This window comes from Ambystoma mexicanum, chromosome 5q (genome assembly GCF_040938575.1).
Source record: "Ambystoma mexicanum isolate Mex_15411 chromosome 5q, UKY_AmexF1_1, whole genome shotgun sequence".
Classification (NCBI taxonomy): domain Eukaryota; kingdom Metazoa; phylum Chordata; class Amphibia; order Caudata; family Ambystomatidae; genus Ambystoma; species Ambystoma mexicanum.
The window spans coordinates 158043008-158063792 of record NC_090933.1 but is presented as its reverse complement, the minus strand read 5'-3'; the positions used below and the strand labels follow the sequence as shown (position 1 = coordinate 158063792).

The following is a 20785-nucleotide window of genomic DNA, read 5'->3' as shown; positions in this document are numbered from 1 at the left end:
CAGACATTGTGCAGGTCCGTAAGGGACATCTTGGAACCGCAGTCCCGACACTTCTTGAAGCCCGACTTCGGAGTAGCAGAAGACGAAGACATATTCTCAATACAACTATAGAAGAACCGATTCAACAAGAGAGAACCAAGGCGCGCCGTGATTCCGAAGCAAACACGTTCGCGGAAAGAACGGAACTGAGGCTACGGGCGTCGTGCATCCTACATATAAACATTCGGTGACGTTGACCGTCAGAGGAGGTCCTCGAGGGAGCGTATCCACGTCATCGACGCAGGACGCCTACGCCGAAAACGTTTTCCGAAGCAGCACAGCTGTGGTAATCACTGTCAAAGATGTGGAATACGTCAGAGAACACAATCCCCTCGAAGAAAAGATCTCATGAAGTGTTGCCTTTGAATCACTCGGGTCTCAATTAGTCATTTCCTCTCATGCTCTTGTACTCCTTGCCCTCAAGTTCTATCCTTCCTTCTACTCTGCTCCATTCAATTTCTACTTATGGTAGACTAGTACGTAGAAAAGAAAAGAGTCAACAGAAGGAAGAGTCAGAATCACAAGGAAAAGGAGGTTTCGGTGTTGGGGAGAGGAAATGAAAGAAACAAGAGTTGCAGATCCTCAGTTTTGAGAGGCTGCAACAAACCCAAACAGAATGTATATAGGATGAACGTAAACAATCATATACCAGTGATCTGTATCGAAAGATGGCTGGAACCTAAATCTGAAGTGGCAGGCTTTAAGGGGGAGGGTATGCCGTATGTGAGAAGTTAACATGCATTGAGTGACAAGTGACCAATGATTTTGGAGTCTCCAACATCTGCATCCAGACACGTCTAGTCATTACAAAAGGGGGCCGGGTATGCAAATCACACTAGAAGGCGTACTTTTGTTAGTAGGATCCCATCCATAGACAGTAACACAAGGGAAATGTTCAAATTCATGAACGGAAACATAAGATAGATAATATCCATCTAGATGTAGTGCTAGCAAAAGATTCTGCAGTGGCAGCAAAGGGACTTTTTATATAGATGTGGTGGAAATCTGCCTTGGAGTGACTAATGGTAGATTTCCCACTTTCTGCACTGTAAATAGATTATGCTAAGAAAGACAATTAGAATGTGTGGTTCAAGTGTGTTTTAGCTTCACAGTTACTGACTGTCAGAAAGCTACACTGAACGCTAACCAGAGAAGAATGGACATCTGTGTGATAAAAAGGCAGTATCTCTCAACGTAATTAGCCTGGGCTACACTTAAAGGTGAAATCATGCAGTCACGTGAACTCCAATTCTTAAGCTCTCTAAGGAATCATAATAAAAACAAATGGAGTATCAATGTTTATAAGCATGGGATATCATCTCTAGTTTCTGCCCAAAATCACTTCCACCATTACCAGATGTCATGGACCTTTTAATTCATTTGGGGTCAAATTTGGTACAGATGTGACATTATAAATACTCTGCTGACAATTGCTATCCCTTCTGTCTGCACAGGTCCATTTTAAAGTACATAAAGACAAATGCCACACAGATGCACATGAGTGGGAAAAGAAATGGCTAATAATATTAATTCATAATGACTTGGAACAGAGGTATAGTTTAAAGTCACGGTGGGGACAGGCAAGGGTAGTCCTGCACCAGTCATACAAGTTGGCAGGTGACTGGGCATCGGAATACAAGTTCTAAGCAGTACAAGGTGTTGCTATTGGTTAAGATGAATCAAAAGGACAGCAACATTTTTCAGAGTATTATTTAAGGCAAGTATTATTAAAATCAGTCTACTGTATGCATAGTACAGCATGGTAAGCTCTTGCATAGCAAAGTTAGTATGAATGATATGCTTAAACAAAGAGTAAGCGAACTCCCTTCAAGATCAGGTTTGGCTCAAAAATGCTTTTACATCAGGGTAGGCCTTTTTGGACAAAGCTAGATACAAAAAGGCTGCATTATATTTTGCCCCAAGAAATAATGCAAAGCTACAAACGCAACAAATAATTAGGAAGCTTCCAAACAAATATGAATAGAAAAGAGCAACACGTATCGTACATGAACAGCTCTTTCCCAAAAATGAAAGCTTTAACAAGGTTATGCCCAAAACAGGTCTTACAGCCAGGGTTATTTTGCAGGTCACTTGAAAACACACAGATGCACTTGTAATAGCCAGACGGTTTGCTACTATTAAAGCACGTACATAGCCCAAGAAAACAAAAGGACAAACTGAACTTCATCCCTGAAGATTATAGAATGTAAGGAACATGACGTTAAAAGCCTGGGAAAATAGCAGCATCCAACCATTCCAAAAGAGCAAACAATGAGTGGTAAATTCTCTCACTGGCATGATGAGAAAAACACATGAAAAATCAGAATGTGCTTGTTGTGTAGGCTTGTATATTTCCAGGTATACTGCACATTTACTTTTCTGTTTCATCGTGTCGTGAATTTTTTTAATGAAAAGAAACTTTAGTATTTGAGACTATGAACTTTTAATTTTTGTAAATGCCATCATCTAAAAGATGATACAAAGAAAGGCATACAAATGAAACAGAAATTTGATGCCATTCGCAATTTGGAACTCATTATGGTCAACAATGCCAGGGAGAGAAAGTTGAGAGAGAAGTTTTAGAGGTGAAATATGAAAGGAAACTGCCCGGTGCCACATGCCAGCTCACAGAGTGCCTAGGAGAATCACCTTCTCCTCTTACCTGTAGTCAATCCTCCCCATCCTCCGGCGTGATTTCAGTCTCTTTATGGACCACTACTTTGGTCACTGACATGTCAGGGTGCTGCTCTTTGGCTTCTTTAATTGCCTGAGCCAGCGCCTAGCCCAAGGAAATCACGGAAGGGCAAAAACAAGAAGGAGGTGGAACATGCATGATCAATAGCAAGGTGGAGATTCATGAGAAAATTTACACAATTTACAAATGAAGAATGATTTAAACACGAAATATTTTGTAGGCTTTTCCCTACGTTTAGATTACTTGTTTCAGGCATGCCAAAAGGAGGTTTTTAAAGATAAACAAGATGGTAAAGTGTTCTTTCCTGTCATCTGTAGGCACGTGTCTGGGCGGGAAAATATACCTGATCATGGTCGATGTCTGCATCCCCTGTAATGACTATTCTTTTTTCAATTCTCGTCTCCGATATGCCTCCTTTCACAGTCTACAAAGGAAAATGTTGAAGAGGTTCATATTCATTGCTTGCAAAATAGTGCTGTGATCATAAACAAGTCCACATTTTAAATTCTACCGGGAAAATAAAGCACAAGCATGGCACACAAACACTTGTCCTGCTCTGCTTAATTTTCTGAAAAGACCAGTCATGCTTCAGTACCAGACCTCTCCCACATTCCTGTGTGCAAGGGTGTTGCTAGGTCTGGAAAAGATCTGGGGCTATGCTAATGTCGGGACTCGGGGCTAGCAAGCCTTTTTGGTTATAGCCCCTGAGCTTCTATCCAGGGCTACAACCAAAAGACCCAGGGATATAGCCCCTCAGCAACGCCTCTGCCTGCGTGTCCCCAACTAAGCCACCCAGATTCTTGTACTTCAGAGCAGTGATCGGGACAATAACTACTCAGTTGTGCCACATTTCAGTTGAACAAGGCCTTTGAAGCTTTACTTGTTAAAACATACTTTAATACAGTTTTATAATGACGTTTATTTTTTTGTGTGGCACACCCCCATGCACAATACACCATTTTTTTACGTCTTGATTTACCTTAAATAATATCTCGTAAAGCCATAACCACTAACCAAATCAAGTTAACATTGTGCAGATACATCATGACATGTGACCCACATCAAACATGTGTCACTTGTCAGAATCAAGTTGCTTTGAAAACTCAGTGCTCTTACTCAATAGTAACAGACCTTATCAAAGTTTACAAATGACTTGTACTGTAGAAAACCAACTTGGTAAGGAGGTTGCCAACTCGGTTTAAGTGCACATTTGTGCGGCTGTGGGTATGGAGGGTGGCAGGAGATGAAGAAAAGCCCGGGGGTTCGGAGGGGCGTGGCATTCTCTGTGGCTTATGCACATGCCATCACTTCTCAAAGGAAAACCGGTAGACAGAAAGGCTGGGAATCTGGTGACAGTCAGCAGAATCCTCCTTCTGTCATCACAAAGTATGTGATTACAGTGTATTGAAACGATCTCTGCAACATTGCTAGCAGCCCAAAAAGTATCAGACATTCTTGGGTTGATCAGGTTTCGCCCCGAGATCCCTAAGGTGGTCCTCAGGCCATAGCAAAATCCAGTTCTTTTGCATGAAGGCTACTGTATCAACCAACAGAGATCATTGTTGTGGGATAGTCGGGCTGTGGGTAAATTCCAGAAAAGGTCTTGATCTGCCACACGGTCTTAAAAAAAAAAAAAAAACAAATGGGAAAAATATCCTGCACCACCATCCTTTGCTGTTATTCAAAGAGACAAACAACCGGTGTTGTTAATATTAGTATTACACTTAGTTTCTTTCAATACAGGACCCATCTAAATAGCTTCTGCTCACAGATTAACAAGTCTAGTAGACCAAGGCGTCGTAATTCTAACATTTTTAGGGCTACATCTCTTGGCACCTTGATCACTCAAACATCTCATTACAAAAAAGGGTTCTTCTTCCAAGGTTGTCAATCAGAGCCACACTGTTTGTAGGTTCCATTTAAAGATTGTTTAAAAAACGATCACATGAAAACGCTTCTAATTTTAGTTATTAAGTGTCAGGCTGAGATCCTGGTGTCTGCAGAAGCTGCTGAGCCCCCGACAATCCACCCAAAATGTGGCACTCTGAGCTGATACTATAAACTGCTCAGTTTACCTCACTTCCAGGGGAAAGGGGGAAGGGACAAATTAACAAACACCAGGCTGGAAGCTAAGACTAGCTGGTTCTTCACCTGTGGTAAAACATAAACATATAATACACCTTGTTATTCATGAGGCACTATACTAACCTTAAGTATCAATATCCTTTACCAAATAAAGTAAAACCATACCTGGAACTTCTCTACAAAATGCCCAGAGAAGTAATAAGCTGACTAGACTTCCTTACTAGTTGACTTGAATCTCAACGATCATTCAGCCTTCTTAGTAGGTCCATGAATGTGAAATTAACTTTGCATGAAATCTTCTTCAAACTCAAGAAGCTTGAACAAAGTCTTAAGTTCATTAATAGTAAATGGAAGTTCTAGTGTTTCTGGAAAGTATTTATATTTCTTCTTATTAATTTCTTTTTAGAGTGTTTTTACTTAAATAAACAGTTCTTGAGACTTGCGTCAAAAATCTCACGTGGAAATCTCTTGAACTCGCATAGGGATCCAAACTGAGTGAAGATCGTTGAAGCGCTGCAGTTGAAACCGCGGGAAAAATCCACACGCGATTAAACGAAAACACGCACACGCGCTGAAGTCCAACCGCGGGAAATATCCACACGCGCTTAGTCCAAGATGCGAGCACACGCACACGCGTTGACGACAAACCGCGGGTAAAAATCCACACGCGCTTAGTCCAAGATGCGAGCACACGCACACGCGCTGACGACAAACCGGGGGTAAAAATCCACACGCGCTTAGTCCAAGATGCGATCACACGCACACGCGCTAAAGTCGGAACAGCGGGAAAAATCCACACGCGCTTAATACAAGATGCACACGCGCGGAAATCTAACCGCGGATAGAAAAAACACACGCACAAGAGTATCACGCGACACCATAGAGCTCGCGCAAGATTCTCAAGCGAAGACTCTCACGCGCAGGTTTCTCTTAACGGAAAAACCGCGCGCTTGATAGAAAACGTAGCGTAGCAAAGCCAAACATGCGACAGCAATATAGTTCTTAGTAAATATTTTTTATATGAACTTGAAAATCAGATTAAATCTTCTACAATGACATCATAGAAAGAGTCTTGAGTTTTAAAAGGACTTATCTTGTGAAGAGTCTTTGAAACCTTGTTTTCTTTTCGGATAACTCGAAATCTTCTTACTCCTGTTCAGTGCCAAAATGAATCTCCGCAAGATTCCTGTTTGCTTTTCCAAATAAGCCGCTCGACCGCTTGAAACTTGAAACCCATGAACAAGTTAAGCAGGAGCAGCTTAATACACGACCTCTCAGCTGGGCAAAGACGATGAAAGGCAGTTTAGAATGTTCACTGTCTTCCCTATAAACAATCACCAGCCAATCAGAACTTAGACTGAGGACCTCCATCTTGGCTTGGGGCATTCTCCATAGACTGCAATGAATGTTAAGGGCAAAATTGGCTGTTTTAAAATTAAACTCATAATAACTTCCAAAAACCTTTCTATACTAATTTTCCCCAGACCTAATGTCTCAGAATATGTCACTGTATCCTAACAGTACCTGACATTAAGCAGAACACGACTTGCGTTTTCAACCACGACTTCATTTGCAAATAGATTCAGTTAATTGGAGTCATTCTGGGCCCCACCCTGGTGCAACAGGCTCAGTGTCATGACCCTGTCACGGGTTAGCAGGGACACCTTTTGACCTGAGGTCGGTGGCCTACCAGGGTGTATGCCACAGTCTATCATAACCCAGAGGTCAGGTGAGGGAGTTTGGGGCGGGATGTCAGCATCAAAATGAAGTGTTTTCAAAAGAAAGTTCAGAGCTTCTTCCAGCTCTTAGCTTATGATCAGCTTCCCCTTCCCCAAGTTCAAAACAGTTCATGCGGTATTGGGATTCCCTTCCCCAAAAGTTCAAATCTTCCAGCTTTCAAAAACAACTCAGTTCCTTGGGACACTTCCCATCTCCTCTGGCTCTTTTAACACAGGTTGCATCTTAACCTGCAATTCCTGGAACCCTTTTAGCTTTGGGCCAAAGGTTAGTTTCTCATTTCATACCCTTCTTGGTATTCTCTTGACTTTGCCAATACTTGTGTTTCATACAATACATTCCGTGGTATCTGCTACATGCACCATCTTTTTTTCACTCCATTCAAGAGTGCTCAACTTGCTTTTTACTCTGTACTGCATTCAAAAGGTTCTTACAATAACTTTCAGTTAGTTCGTTATTCAAAAGTACATGTTTCGACATTCAAAAGTACTTGCAATAACTTTCAGTTTGTTCTGTATTCAAAACAGACTTTGTTACAAGTTTGCAGAGTGCAGCAATATGAGTGTTTCTCTGGTTTTCACCAGCCGGTCGCACACAGCAGTTTCCTTCTTCTTGTTGTCCTTTGCGACGGGCCTCTCAACGCTCCCTGGTCTGCTTTTCGGCTTCCCCAAGCTTTGCCTTTCCCTCGCAGCAGCCACAGAGAGCACCGCTCGCTCTCCTTGTTTCCTGCAGCGGCTGGGGTTCGTGGGAGTGCCACAGCTCCTATTATGCAGACCCGATAAGAAGGGTAGCAGGACTTCCAGACCCTCACGCAGCCAACCTCGACCTCAGCGTCTCTCTCTCTCTCCTGCTTGACATGATTCCCAGCACCTGGATCTCCAGCTACCTTCTCTCCAGCCCGTTCCTCTTACTTCGATGCAGCAAGCATTTATATATATCTGTTAGGATAGTGAGGACACCCTCAGGTTGTTCACACCATACACACCTAAATCCATACAAAAAGTACACCCTTTTCAACAGTTTGTTCCTCAAATAGAAGTTTTACCAGAACCAAATCTGCCTTCCCGCTTTATGCCACATGGATAAGGCAGAGTCAAGGGCTGCAGAGGAACCCGTCTGGACGAAATGGATGGAAAGGGCACTTAAGAGCTGTTCAATGATATGGATCTCCTTTAGTTTTTTGGAACGAGAAGCAGAAAAGGTATTCGGTTTTTGTGAACTGGACATTAATGAACCCTCTGCTGTTGATAAGCAGTGAGGCAGAATGCATTAGTTAAACTCAACTAAAAAGGAGCTGAAGTACAACTATCTTCAAATCGGCAAGACCAGGATTCCCACGATTCCTTAGACAGTTCATCTCTAAAGTTAATGCCTTTATAGTTCAGGGACAAGTGTGGGAACTTTATGCAACAGTGCAGCATTTGATTGTATACAATCTTTTGTATTCACAAAACACCTTGCATTTTCATAATGCAGAGTTGTTGCACATTATTTGCTTTGTTTATTCCTGTACTGCATTAAAGAGCAGCTTTTATCCAAAGTGTTTCACAAATGAAAAACAAACGGTACAACAGTGGAAAAAGTCACAAAAAATGAGTTGCCAAATGAGTTGCAAAACCTTACTCGGAGAGGGAAAGATGAAGGCAGTGGATTTTTAAATATTTCTTAAACTGATTAGAACAAGAACAGATGTCCAGAGGTAAAGGAATTCCACAGTTTGGGAGCAGGCAGTTGAAAAGAACAAAAGCGGGAAGCAGCACAGGAAGGATGAGGAACAGAAATAAGAAACAGAGGCACAGCAAAGATTACGTGATGGATGGTAGTGAAATCAAGGTGCATAAATAAGGAGGATCAAGCGCATGGATAGATTTAAAGACCAATCAAAGAAAATGGAATTCACAGCGCTGCTGAACCGCAAGCCACTTAAGGCGAGCCAAAAACAGAGTAACGTGGGAAGACTGGGGAAGAAGAAAAAGAACCCGAACTGCAGACTGAAGAAGTAAACTTAATGGAAAGAGAGCACATTTATGAAGATCAATAAAGTGAACAACAATACCAATGAGATAAAACCAATTCTTGAAGCAATGTTTTTGCAGAAGAAAAAGTAAGCAGGTGACAAATTTTCTTAATGTTAAATAAATGAAAATGACAAGAACGAAACAGAGGAAATGTGAATCTGAAAAGAAAAAGAAGAATCAAATAAGAAACAGAGATGACATGTCTCAGACGGATAGACAGGCGAGGGAATAAAATCGACAAAGTCGGAGAGATTTTCTTTAAAAAGATGGGAAATAAGATTTCAGTTTTCTTAGCAATTAAACAAAGAAACCGAGAAAATATCCAAGAAGAAATGGCCAGCAGACAGGAAAACAAATGGGGGTGTCGAAGAAAGAAGGAAAATCTGGGTATCATCAGCATACAAGTGCACCTGAAAACCAAAGTCCACAATGAGAGAACAAAATCAAAAAGTATAAAGCGTGAATAAAACAGGGCTCAGAACAGACCCTTGAGGAACACCATGAGAGAAGAGGAGCGAGAAGTTAAACCCTTCCAGAAAACAGAGAGAAAGATAGGAGGAAATCCATATTCGAATAGAGCCTGTAAACCCAAAAGAAGAGTCAAAAGTAAAGTAGAGTGCTCCCCAGTGTCAAATGCGGCACTGAGGTCAACCAAAATCAGAACAGAAGAAAGTTTACAGTGACAAGCATGAAGAATGTGATCAGATACAGAAAGAAGAGCCGTTTCAGTAGAACACTGTGAGGAGCCAGGAATGAGACACAGAGGACTCATGGTTTTTGGTTATAAACATTTATTCAAATCAAGAAGGGGTTGGAAAATGCCTCATTATCCCTAACCTAGGAGGTATTTCCCTACCTCAACCAAAAACGAAGGGGTCTGTCCTTTGTCAAGATGTCCAAAGCAAAATATGTCCTGTGTCCATAATCCTATTCTGGCCCTCACACTCAAAACGAACTCTAAACTGCAAAGGATATTGTCTTTGATTCTCAAAAGTGTTCAAATGTTCCAATCCAACATATATGATTCAAACCAAAAAAGTTCCAAATGGACAATGTTTATAGCTCCAGGGAATGGCTTCCGTCACCAGATTCCTGTTCACCAATATGCAAAGGTTCAAGCAATGAATAAGCAAGTTCCTTGTAACCCAAGAGGGCAACTCCCTCCTCTCGGTGTGCTCACAGTTCCAGGGAATGTGTTCCTTCCCCAGACTCTTCCTTATATTCAAGTTGTTTGGGAGAATTCTCAGAAATGTGCTAATTCCCTTCTACACTAGAGACCACCAGCTACTTTGCTGTGCTTTAGGAATTTTTATTTTTTACCCTCGAGGGAGTGAGACCTTTGCCCACTCTGTCATGTATTTGTGTTTGATTTGAACCCTGTGTTTATTTTGGTTTTGGAGTCTGACAAACTCCATAGGCATAATCATTTTACTTTGTGACACACAGCACCTTCAGTACAGTGACACAAGGAAGTCTTTCAGATTTCCCAAAGGTTTAAATACCTTCTTTTGGTTAAACTACTGTTTCCAAGAGCAGTAAAGTGAAATTGACTCTACTTACCTTTTGTAATTTTGTAGACCCAGCACACACTATCTTCCATAGAATGCTGAAGGGATTACTTAGTATCCCCTTTGTCTACTTTCTCATGTAACATTTTTAGGTTACCCTTTCTACAATTAATGGCTGCTGGCAGTGGTTTACTTTTTCCCACTATTGTGTGTTTTTACCGCGGGCTGCGTTTGCAGCTGTAGTATAGTACCCATGGGTGGCATTTTATCAAAATGGCCCAGTCTTTTTTTTTTTTCACCATTTCCTGTTGGGAAGGTCCTTCTTGAGATTTACCCTGCGCACCAAACTAGGTTTGGTCTCTTTGTGTGTTTTGTCTTTGGCGGAGTTCACTGCTGAAGCCCGCCTCTGGCTCCAGCATGACTGGTAGCGCAGGAAGCGAGGGAGGGGCCCAAAACTCCCTGTGCTTAGTTTCTTTGGTTACAGGAATGCACTCAAAGGTGACTGGCCAGCTGGCTGTCATTGGAGGACAGTCACTCTGCTGTGTGAGTGACAGCTAGGCTGCAAATGAATGGGAGAGAATTGCATAAAAGGCAAGGTCTTTTGCGAGGAAGGCAGAGTCGACTACTGGACGATGGAATCCGAAGAAGAACTTGGAAGAGAAGCTTGCTACAACTCCTGGAACGTTCGTTTTTAAGTCGGACCAGAGTTCCAGTAAGATCCTTCGGACTCCCTCGAAGCAGGGCTGACCAAGCCTGAGCCACCTCAACAGCGTGCTGAACCCCAGAAGAAAGGAAAAGTCGACAGGGTGTCCAAGAACTGTGGTGGTGCTATTTGCGAGAAGCTGAAACTGTGAAGTGCTGCTGATCTGAACTTTGCCCATTGCTGCCGCCGACCATCGAATCATAGTGCAGGAGTCCGCAGACATTCTGCCTCTTGTCCCCCCGACTGAGGCCCAGGAACAACAGGATCTGCCATACTACACAGGAAGAGAAGCCAGCTGGAACCAATTTCTTCAGATCTAAGGTACTGTGAACTAAGGGGTACTTACCTCTTGTTGTGTAGCTTGCTAGCTCTCAGTAAAGACTCGCATTTGCGGCCTTTTACTGAGCTGCTTGCAGCTTTGCCCATCACAAGCCTCCCAGCTTGTGGCCCAACAGTGATTTCTTTTTCTACAAAACATTGTGCAAGAGTTTTTACTTACCTTCAAGAAATGCCTCAGGTCCCCTAGACTTTCTTCAATTGACATTGGCTGTCCTGGCTCCCTGAAGACTCTTCTAACCTCTGACTTTGTGTTTTGATCTGTCCCTCCAAAAAGTCATACATTCTTTATTTGATAGCTGGGAAAGGGTTAATGGACATTGTATTGGGGGTTCAAAAGTGCTTACCTGTTTGAGAAACATGTTAACCATTGCTTCCTTCCATAACCTTTTCCTTTTGACACCAAACTCAGCATTGCTCTAAATGTACCAGTTATATACCAATGACCAAAGTGTCCAAGTTATTGAAGTCACCTCACGGTGTAGGGAGTGTCTGTGTGCCATCCCAAATGGGTATCTACTGATTTAGTGAAACTGACAGTGTGTATTTTGAAGTATATTTAAGTGTTACATAGTTGCTCCCTTCTAAAGAAAGCTTATTCAAATTGACTGTTAAATTAATAAATATTGTTTAATCAAGAAACCTTGAGTGTAAGTGTTATTTATATACATGTCACTGTGAAACTATGTTGCAATCCTACGGCTCACATTGACCCCTCTTGAGATAAGCCTAGCTGCTCAGTTACTCTACCAACTTGTGTAATACAGACTTCTACCAAAGGTTGGGTTACCTATTGCCAAGAGGACAAGGCTGGTGCAGTCTTCCACAGGGTACAGCATACAATCTTGCCTAACACAAGACAACTCAAAATCCCAAAGGCATGAATCCTCCTTGGGTTTCTCTTTCCAATATCTGCAATTTGGGTGAGGTTTCAAGACTTGCAGGTCACCTGCTATACTCCCATGCCAGGTTCTCTTCACCTAGAAAACAACTCACAATCTCAAGGGCATTGGTCTTCCTTGCGATTCTCTTCCACTGTTGTTTATTATACCTATTGACTTAGCCTGGTGTACTCTACTGCCAGGGTTTCAACAATTGACCTTGTTGGTATACTCTGCTGCAAGGACATATATGCAGTTATCTTTCCTTTTGCCCACAAAGTGATGTGTGCCCACTGTTGGCTTATCACCTCTGGTTTCAAAAAGTTTGTTTCAACATTCGTACTTGTATTTCCTCTTTTCAGGTATGGGCCCAGCGAACCGTTCGTGGTGTGGCTTAAGACCACGCTAAACCTTTCACAGGTTTCATTCAGCGGGTCTCATTACTTTTATGGAGCGCCATGCATTCTTAGGCACCCATGCAACCCGTCCATCTTCCCTGGGCTTACCGGGTGCTTTGAATGCTTCTTACGCCTCTTAGTTTCTGCTCCGTGAAGATTGTTGGCTCAGTGTGCGTTCCGTCAGCTGCTGTAGCATCGCTGCATTTGGTTCCACTCTGCACAGCTCTCACGTCCTCTCTGGCACAGATGGAAAGCCCTCTGTCACTCGGTTTCTCCTCGCACTATCGAGGATTGCCTCGGCTCCGCTTCCCACGGCGTGCTCTCCCATAGCGCATCGTCAGGGGTCTGTGTGGCTTGCAGCATTTCCCAGCGTTTGTACTTCGCCCTCACGCCGCCTGTCAGCTGCCGTGAATTTAAACTTCCCGGCAGAATGGGGCAACTTCCTAATACTAGACCGTTGAGTTTGCTTATCGGTTACAGTCATCTTCATTGCTCCGTTTCTCTTTCTCATCTCAGTTGCGGTCACAGTGTTTTTAGTATAATGTTGAGGAAGTTGCCAATGGATCTCACTGGGAGTAATCCCTGCCTCTTTCTCGCCTCAGTTAATAACAGATCACTCCCTGTATGATGTTGGGGACTGTATGAAGTAGACCTGGCAAAGGTTTGAGGGAGAGGGTTATAATATGCCCTTAAGGCATGAGGAAGAGAAGGAGTGTGTCTTTATCGAACAATGTCTTGTCATCCCTCTGAGGGTCACCTGCCCCCATCTGGTCCGACCTCATACAGCCACCCCCAAGGTCAGGATCAGGTAGCGGCTGCTGTTCCCCTGGCCACATGGGAAGAGGCTATCCCGGGGAAAGGAGTGATGTCATGATCAGATTAATCAAATTACCCATCCTCTAATGCTGCTGGTTCTCTCAGCATCTACTGGAAAACAGGAAAGGAAGTCTATGATCCCCTTGTCCTTTTCTATTCAGTGTTCTACAGTGAAACAATAGGGCTGCATATCTAGTAACCAGCCCATGACTTGCGCATTGGTGTCTTTCCATAGGCTCATCCATGTTAGTGGAGGATGATCTGTGACCAGCCTGAACCTTCTGCCCATCAGATAATATTTTAAATATGATACTGCCCACTTCATGGCTAGGGCCTCAGTCTCAATTGTGACCGTTTCTTTCTCTAGGGTATAGTTTTTGACTATTATAAAGAATCGGATGGTCAATACCATCATGATCTTGGGAAAGAACAGCCCATAGTCCCACATGTGAGGTGTCGGTTTGCAAGATAAAGGGCCTCATTACGACCCAGGCGGTAAGGGGTTAACGGCGCCGTAAAAGGTGGCGGCGCCGTTAACCCCTTACTGCCTAATTACGAGGTCCCTTTGCGGGTCCCCACCTTAACGGCTGGTTTTACCAGCCGTTAAGGAAGGATCCCGCAAAGGAACTTTCGAGGTAATTACGGTACCGCAATTTGTGGTACCGTAATTACTACCTTCCCCATTCCCATTGAGCCCTATGGGGGCAAAAATGGGAATGGGGAATTACCGCCACGCCAACCTTGGAATGGGGCGGTAATTCCGCCATTCACCATGGCGGAACCGGTAAATTACCGGCGTCAACCATGGCGCTAAAAGCACCATGGTTAACGCCTGGGTCGTAATGAGGCCCAAAATCTTTATTGAAGTTGGCCACTTTGAGTATTGGCTCACTTCATAGGATTTTCAAGTTTATCAAAGCAAGCTTGATTTCCAGGACTCTATTTTACCTTCTGAGGCTCTGTATTTTAAAGTTCATCAGTGAGGCAGGACGTAATAGAGAAATAGCTGGGAATGAACTTAAAACACATGTGTACAGGCGCGCTATAAATGCCATATATCCTATCTTAATACCCCCACTAACCCTAGGAATGCTCTCAGATCTTCTTTGTCTTGGGTACAGAGGTGTCTTGCACAGCTTCCACCGTTTCACTTTGGGGTAAGAGGCTATCCCGGTGAAAGGAGTGATGGCGTCATCAGATTCATCACAATACACCAAACGGAATCCAGATGTGAGTAGAAGCAAGAAGGTTATGTCAATTAAGAAAGACAGAAAGTTGGGTATACACAAGACGCTCCAGTAATTTGGAAAGCTATGGGAGAAAAGATATAGGCCGGAAATTCACAGGATCAGATGAAGATAGAGATTTCTTTTAAGAAGTGGAACAACAGTTGCTGTTTTAAATGAAGAAATAAACCAGAGGCCAAATATATGTTTAAAAAGTCAGTGAGAACTGGGGCAGGGAAGAAAAGAACAGATTCACTAGGGTCACAGTAAGCGGGTCAGAGGAGCGGCCGCAGGGTGTGATCGAGAAATTAGAGCAGTGACATCAGCCTTGACAATGGGAGAAAGGGAAGAAAAGGAGGGACTTGAGTGTGGTAGACGATTATTCAAGAGGGACACAGAGGGCAGGGAAGAGGAAGCAGCAGAAAAACAGAGGTATTAGACAAGGATTATCTAATATTGTTACTTTATGCTACAAAGAAAGATGCAAACTCATCAGGAGAAAGAGGAAAATGAAGAGGGGTCAACTGGAGGAGAAGCTAAAATCTTATTAAGAATAGAAAATAGAAGTTTAGGAGAATTAGCATGCGGATAAATAAGCGATAGGAAATAATTGATCTTAGCTTGTTTCAGAGTAGAGATATAATGCCCAAGAGACGAGAAGAAAAGGTTGTAGTTGGAACTAGATTCAGGTTTGATCCAGCTACGCTCAGGTCTGCGTGCTTGAACTCTGATTTAAGCAGAGGGGAAAACCAAGGGTGCGGGAGCCTACCTTTGGGAGTGAATGCAGAAAGGGGAGAAATTAGATCAAGAGAAGAAGAAATAGCCACGTAGATATTGTTAGGATGCAGGTGCAACGCCCTAAATGTGAAGGAAAGTACAAGCTGTGGAAATTCTATTATCATCATGAAGATTTGGTCATTTTCATTGTCAGTGTTTCTGTCATTTGTCACACCATTTTAGACCACTTTCGAATTGGATGTAGTTTTGCTACATTTCAGAGACCTCTAGGCTGCAGAGTATGTGGTGGAATGATGGGCAGAAAAAGGTTTGGTCACTAGTTTCCATTAGCATAAGGGTCTCTTGCAACAACAGCCAGAGCCCTGCCATTTTGGACTAGGCCTATCCGAGTGTGTAGATTTCTGTTATTTAGGGCACCGACCGCAGTTCTGAGCCTCTGTCCTTCCATTTGATGAAACTTCATTCCTGCTTCTCCCAGCGAGTGTTCGGCATTCCAAGCTCCTTGGAGGAAGGGTGAGAGGAGGCACACATATTAGTTATTGTTGCAGGGCCTAGCGGTTCTTGGGAGCTTTGAGTCAAACGTATAGTAACGGTTGGTGTTCTTGACGATAGAGTACAACAGTTGAGAAAGTCATATTTTGATGTGAACAAACCCTTATGTGGAGACATTGCTAAAGCGTCAAACTAGCTCATGGCTATACTGCCCCCAGGGAGTGTTCGGACAATTTGGTCTGCAATCTGAATGGCTTGGTAGTACAAATACATATGAGAAATTAATTTCCAAAGAGTGGAGCCTAGTTTGCATTTTGTATGAAGCCACCTGGTTCCAAGAGATAGCCGGAAGGATGTGTACCAGGAACAGCAACGTGTCAAAACAGGAGTTGCAAAAAGTGTTGCAGAGTAAACTACTATGAGGCCTGGGAACAGTCTAGAGTGCCAAATTGACTCAGCTCATAGGAGAGGATATTATTGTGTCTAGTTTGCTGACTTCACTGTGCACTCACTACATGATTGGGTCCTTTTGGTGGGACTGTACGTCAGAAGTTACATGAACATGTCTTGACCAATGAGGGTATGTCATTTTAGTAAATGATACAAGTATAACTTTAGCCAATCGGAATTAAGTATTTTCTGCTGACTGCACAATTAGGTCATTCTTAGGGGGCTGCACTTAGGATGGTCACGGGGAATATACTAACCAATCAGGCTCACTAATATATATTGTGTTGCGATTTGGGAGCCAATAGGGAACGCAGAATTAATATGTACTTGATACTTGTAAGGTATTCCAATTGTGTGGTTTTTGTCTTTAAATACTCTAACTCAATGTGGGTGGATCTAGAGCGTTTTCAGTTCTAAGAAACTGACTGACCGTCCGAGCCATAATTTGCATGTATTAAAGTTGGTTTTCTTGCAAATCGTACACTCCATTATTGCTTCTGTGGATTTATTTTTCGGATTGTTTTTTGAGCCAACCGTACAATATTATTAAGAATATCTTTTATATCCAAACATTACATCAGTGCTCCCATAGCAAGATACAAAAGACTAGAAGAGATCAAAGTTGCACAATCTACATTACGTAGGTCGCGATGAAGAAAGGAAGATGCCAAGTACTGCCCCCTGCCAATCCAAGTAAATAATGTCAGACTGGAGCAGGTCAAATACTTTGACTACTTGGGTGTCAGATTTCAAGATTCTGGGGCATGGTAGTAACAAATCCTCAAGTCGGGGATTACTCTGGAAAAATACAGTGGGACAATTCAATCATCCCACAGTAGGCATGGCAGTGGTGCAATATCCCCGGCTTTGGAACTGTACAAGAAACAGGCCCTTCTTGCAGCTATTTATGGATCTGAACTCGGGGGATTTGCCAACACTAGGAAATTGGACCGCATAGAGCATGCATTCATACCAAAAATGGGTTCGCCTTCCGAGCAGTGCACCCTCATCGTTGTTACAGCTTGAACTAAATGTTGCTCCGTTATGTGATTAAATCGAGTTCAAAGAGGCACTATATTGGGAGCACTTCTGGAACACAGATGAATTGGTAATTTACTGTGAAGCAGTAAACCACCAGTTATCCCTGAATGGGGCGCACAGTGTTAAATGGGTCCCACATTTGAAATACACACTCAGCGTGTTGGGAATAAGTGACCTGAGAAACTACTCTAGACCCTGCCTTGGTAGAAGGTCATCGAACCTGAAGGAGGTGATAAAAACAAGACTAAGAGAGAGCTTAGTGGACAAAGCTGCTATGTTAAAGTTGGGCCCAGATTATTTATCCAGGTGGTCGCCAGGTGTTCAGTATACCTATTATGACTACATCTCGCCCCCTTTTGAACGATCATTATATATCTGCATGAAACTAGGGATTATATAGATTGCTTCCTTCACCAGAGGGTGGCACGAAAACGCTCCTGCATTGTGTGTAAATCAGCAGACGAAACGCTAACTCGCCATTTACTGTCATGTCCCTGCACAATTAATCTGAGACGCTGTTATTTGAAGCCAGTATTAACCGAATTGAGGATTTGTTGCACAGGTGTTAGGCAAGATTGTATACAGTACCCTTTGGGTGCACTACAACAACCCTGACCTCCTGGCAATAGGAACCCAAACTTTGGTATAAGTCTGTACTACACAGGTTGGTAGTGTGGTCGAGTAGCCAGGCTCATCTCAAGAAGGGTCAATGTGAGCTGCAGGGGAGATACACAGGGATTCACAGTGACAAGTATTCAAATAAACCCTTACACACAAGGTTTCTCGATTAAACTATTATTTATCAGTAAGTTAGAATAAGCCTTCTTCAGAAGTAAGCAATGTAAAGTAACACACAAATATACTTCAAAACATACACACTCTGAGTTATCTAAATTAGCAAATACCCATTTGGGATGCCACACAGGCACTACCTACACAGTCAGGTGACTTAAATAGCTAGGATGCTGTTGGCATTAATGTATCACTGGTGCATTTTGAATATTCTTGGGAGTAGTATTAAAGAGAAGAGAGTTCAGAATAAAACAAGTATTCATATAGTTATTCTTAAATGGATAAGTACTTTCAAAACAACCCCCAATGCAAAGTTAGTTAACCCTTTCCTGGAAGGATGGCAAAACACATAAGCAGAAGATAGCAGAGTCATTCAGGGAGCCAGGCCAGCCAATGTTAAGTTAGCAAAAGTCAAGGTTAACTGAAGCTCTTCTTGCAGGTAGGTAGAAAGTCTTTTCCAATGTTTAACAAGTCTTGGTAGAATAGAAGAAAATCAAAGTAGGGCCACAAGCTGATTAGGCTTGTGAAGTAAAGAAGCTGATAACAACTCTACACATGCAAAAAAGAAAGTCTCCAATGAGGACAAGTGGCTACACAACCAGAGGTAAGTTCTCCTAGACTTTACAGTACCTTTCGGTTGAAGAAAAAGTGCAGCAGATGACTTCTGTTCCTGTGCAGCTCTGCAGATCTCGCTGTTCCAGGGCATCAGTCGTGGGGACAAGAGGGAGGACTTCTGGGGACTCCTGCACTAGAATGGGACGGTCACCGCTCGCAACCGGCAAACTTCAAACAAGTGGGTGTTCGGTGTTTCAGCTCCTCGCGTCTACCGTAAAAAGCAACACTACGGTTCCTGGCTGTCGTGATGGAGTGTCCTTACATCTAGGGGAGCGCGCGCCGTTGAGGGGGCTCAGGCTCGGTCAGTCCTACTTCCTGGGAGTCTGGAGGATCTTCTTGGAGCTCAGCTTAAAAGCAACGCACACAAACTGGAGTTCCTCTCCCTCGCTATACGGTTCCAGCAGCGGCTGCAGTGAATACTCGACCAGCTTTGAGAGGATGTCCAGGTGGCTTACTTTGGAGTTTCAGCACAGCAGCAGGGCTTCACCGGGCAAACCAACGGTTCAGGAGTTGCAGCAGGCATCCTCCTCAAGTCCTTTGGATTCCTTCATCCAGTGGTCGACTCTGCCTTTCAAGCCAAAAAGCCTTGCCTTTTATGCAGCTTGCTCCCATTCATTCCAGCCTAGCTGTCAGTCACCCAGCAGGATGGCGGTCCTTGCCGGACTGCACCTAAGAGTGCATTCCTGTCTCCTAGGAGACTAAGCACAGGGAGTTTCAGGCACCTCCCTTGCTTCCTGCCCCCGCCAGGCACACTGGAGCCAGTGGCAGGCTTCACTCATGAATCCCACCAAAGGGAAAATTAACAAAGGGACCAAACCTGGTTTGGCGCGCAGGGTAAATCTCAAGAAGGACCTTTCCACAAAGAAATGGCGAACAAAGAAGACCGGGGCCATTTTGACAAAAATGGCACCCATGGATGCTTTATCGTGGCTGCGAACGCAGCCCGCTGTACAATCTCATAATGGTAGTAAAAAGTAAACCACTGCCACCAGCCATTCAGTGAGGAAATGGTAAAATAAAAATGTTACATTAGAAGCTAGACAAATGGGATATTAAGTAACCACTGGAGCACCATATTTTAAGATAGTGTGTGCTGTGCTGGGTCTAGAAAGTTACAAATGTAAGTCAATTTCACTTTACTGCTCTGGGGAACAGCAGTTTATCCCAGAGAAGGTATAAAGACTTCCCTGTGCCACTGCACTGAAGGTGCTGTGTGACACAATGTAAACGATGATGCCTATGGAGTTTGTCAGACTCCACAACCAAAACAAAACACAGAGTACAACAATCACCTTAAAACACATCAGAGAGTGGGAAAAAGGGTCTCACTCTCTCCATGTTAAAAACATCAAGTCCTCAAAATCCAGCAAAGTTTCTAGGGGACTCTAAGGTAGAGGGAATTTGTACATTTCTGAGAATTCTCTCTAACGACAGGTGATGCAATTAAGCTCTTGAGACAATCTTTACAACCACGCGTCATTTTTGCAACTGCTAGATACAATCAGAGCATGGTTGCATAGATCAAAGGTTTTAAAAGCCTTAGGAGCAGGAATTTTAATATGATAGTTTATTTATATAGCGCCTATACACAATGTGTTTCAAAGTGTTTCAAGGCATAGGAGGGAACAAGAGAAAATACAATGACATTCTTACAAGGCCATGAACAAAAGAATGTGAAATTAACTATCGTACTCGGCCTGGCGACATTTCAGATAGTGGAAGAGCTTGGAACATAGATAGGAAGGGAGCGTGTGGGAGGGAAAAGGGAAAAGACAGGCGACTACCATACTAGGCATGACGACATTTCTGGTAGAGCCAGAGATTAACAGAGGGAGTAAGGAGGAGAGGAGCAAAACAAGTGACTTTCGTACTAGGCCTGACAACATTTCAGGTGGTGCTGGAGGGGGTAGGGAGGAAAACACAGAAGGAAGGCAAAGAGACAAACATTTGTTGCTATCATACTAGGTCCAGGAGCAATTCTGATAGAGTAAGTGCATAGAAAAAGTAAGGGAGAGCGGGAGGAGAGTGGGAGGAGCGTGGGAGAAGAGAGAGGAGAACAGAGTTAAACAGTGAAAAGGAGCAGAGAAGAAGAGGGGAGAGCGAATATAGTTGCAGAGGTCAGTAAAACACAATGTTACAGGTAACAGAAAATGTAAGCAAGGATTCAAGATGACGATGGGCACAGCATGATTCAGGGCCATCCAGAGTACGAGAT

General features: G+C 43.2%; 1 protein-coding gene across 25 annotated transcripts in view; it reads right to left on the bottom strand.

Annotated features, from left to right (window-relative positions):
* The window catches only part of EPB41L3 (erythrocyte membrane protein band 4.1 like 3), a 971190-nt gene that overhangs the window by 25965 nt on the left and 924440 nt on the right, over window positions 1-20785 (bottom strand). For 22 of the 25 annotated variants that reach the window (XM_069620665.1, XM_069620666.1, XM_069620671.1 and 19 more), the window contains 2 exons: window positions 3078-3158; window positions 2702-2818 (listed from right to left, as the gene is read on the bottom strand). In XM_069620665.1, coding sequence (XP_069476766.1) covers window positions 2708-2818; window positions 3078-3158 — 192 coding nt within the window. In that variant the 3' untranslated portion in view covers window positions 2702-2707. The remainder of the gene's footprint in view (window positions 1-2701; window positions 2819-3077; window positions 3159-20785) is intronic. The other 3 variants (XM_069620670.1, XM_069620688.1, XM_069620689.1) reach the window with 1 other exon arrangement.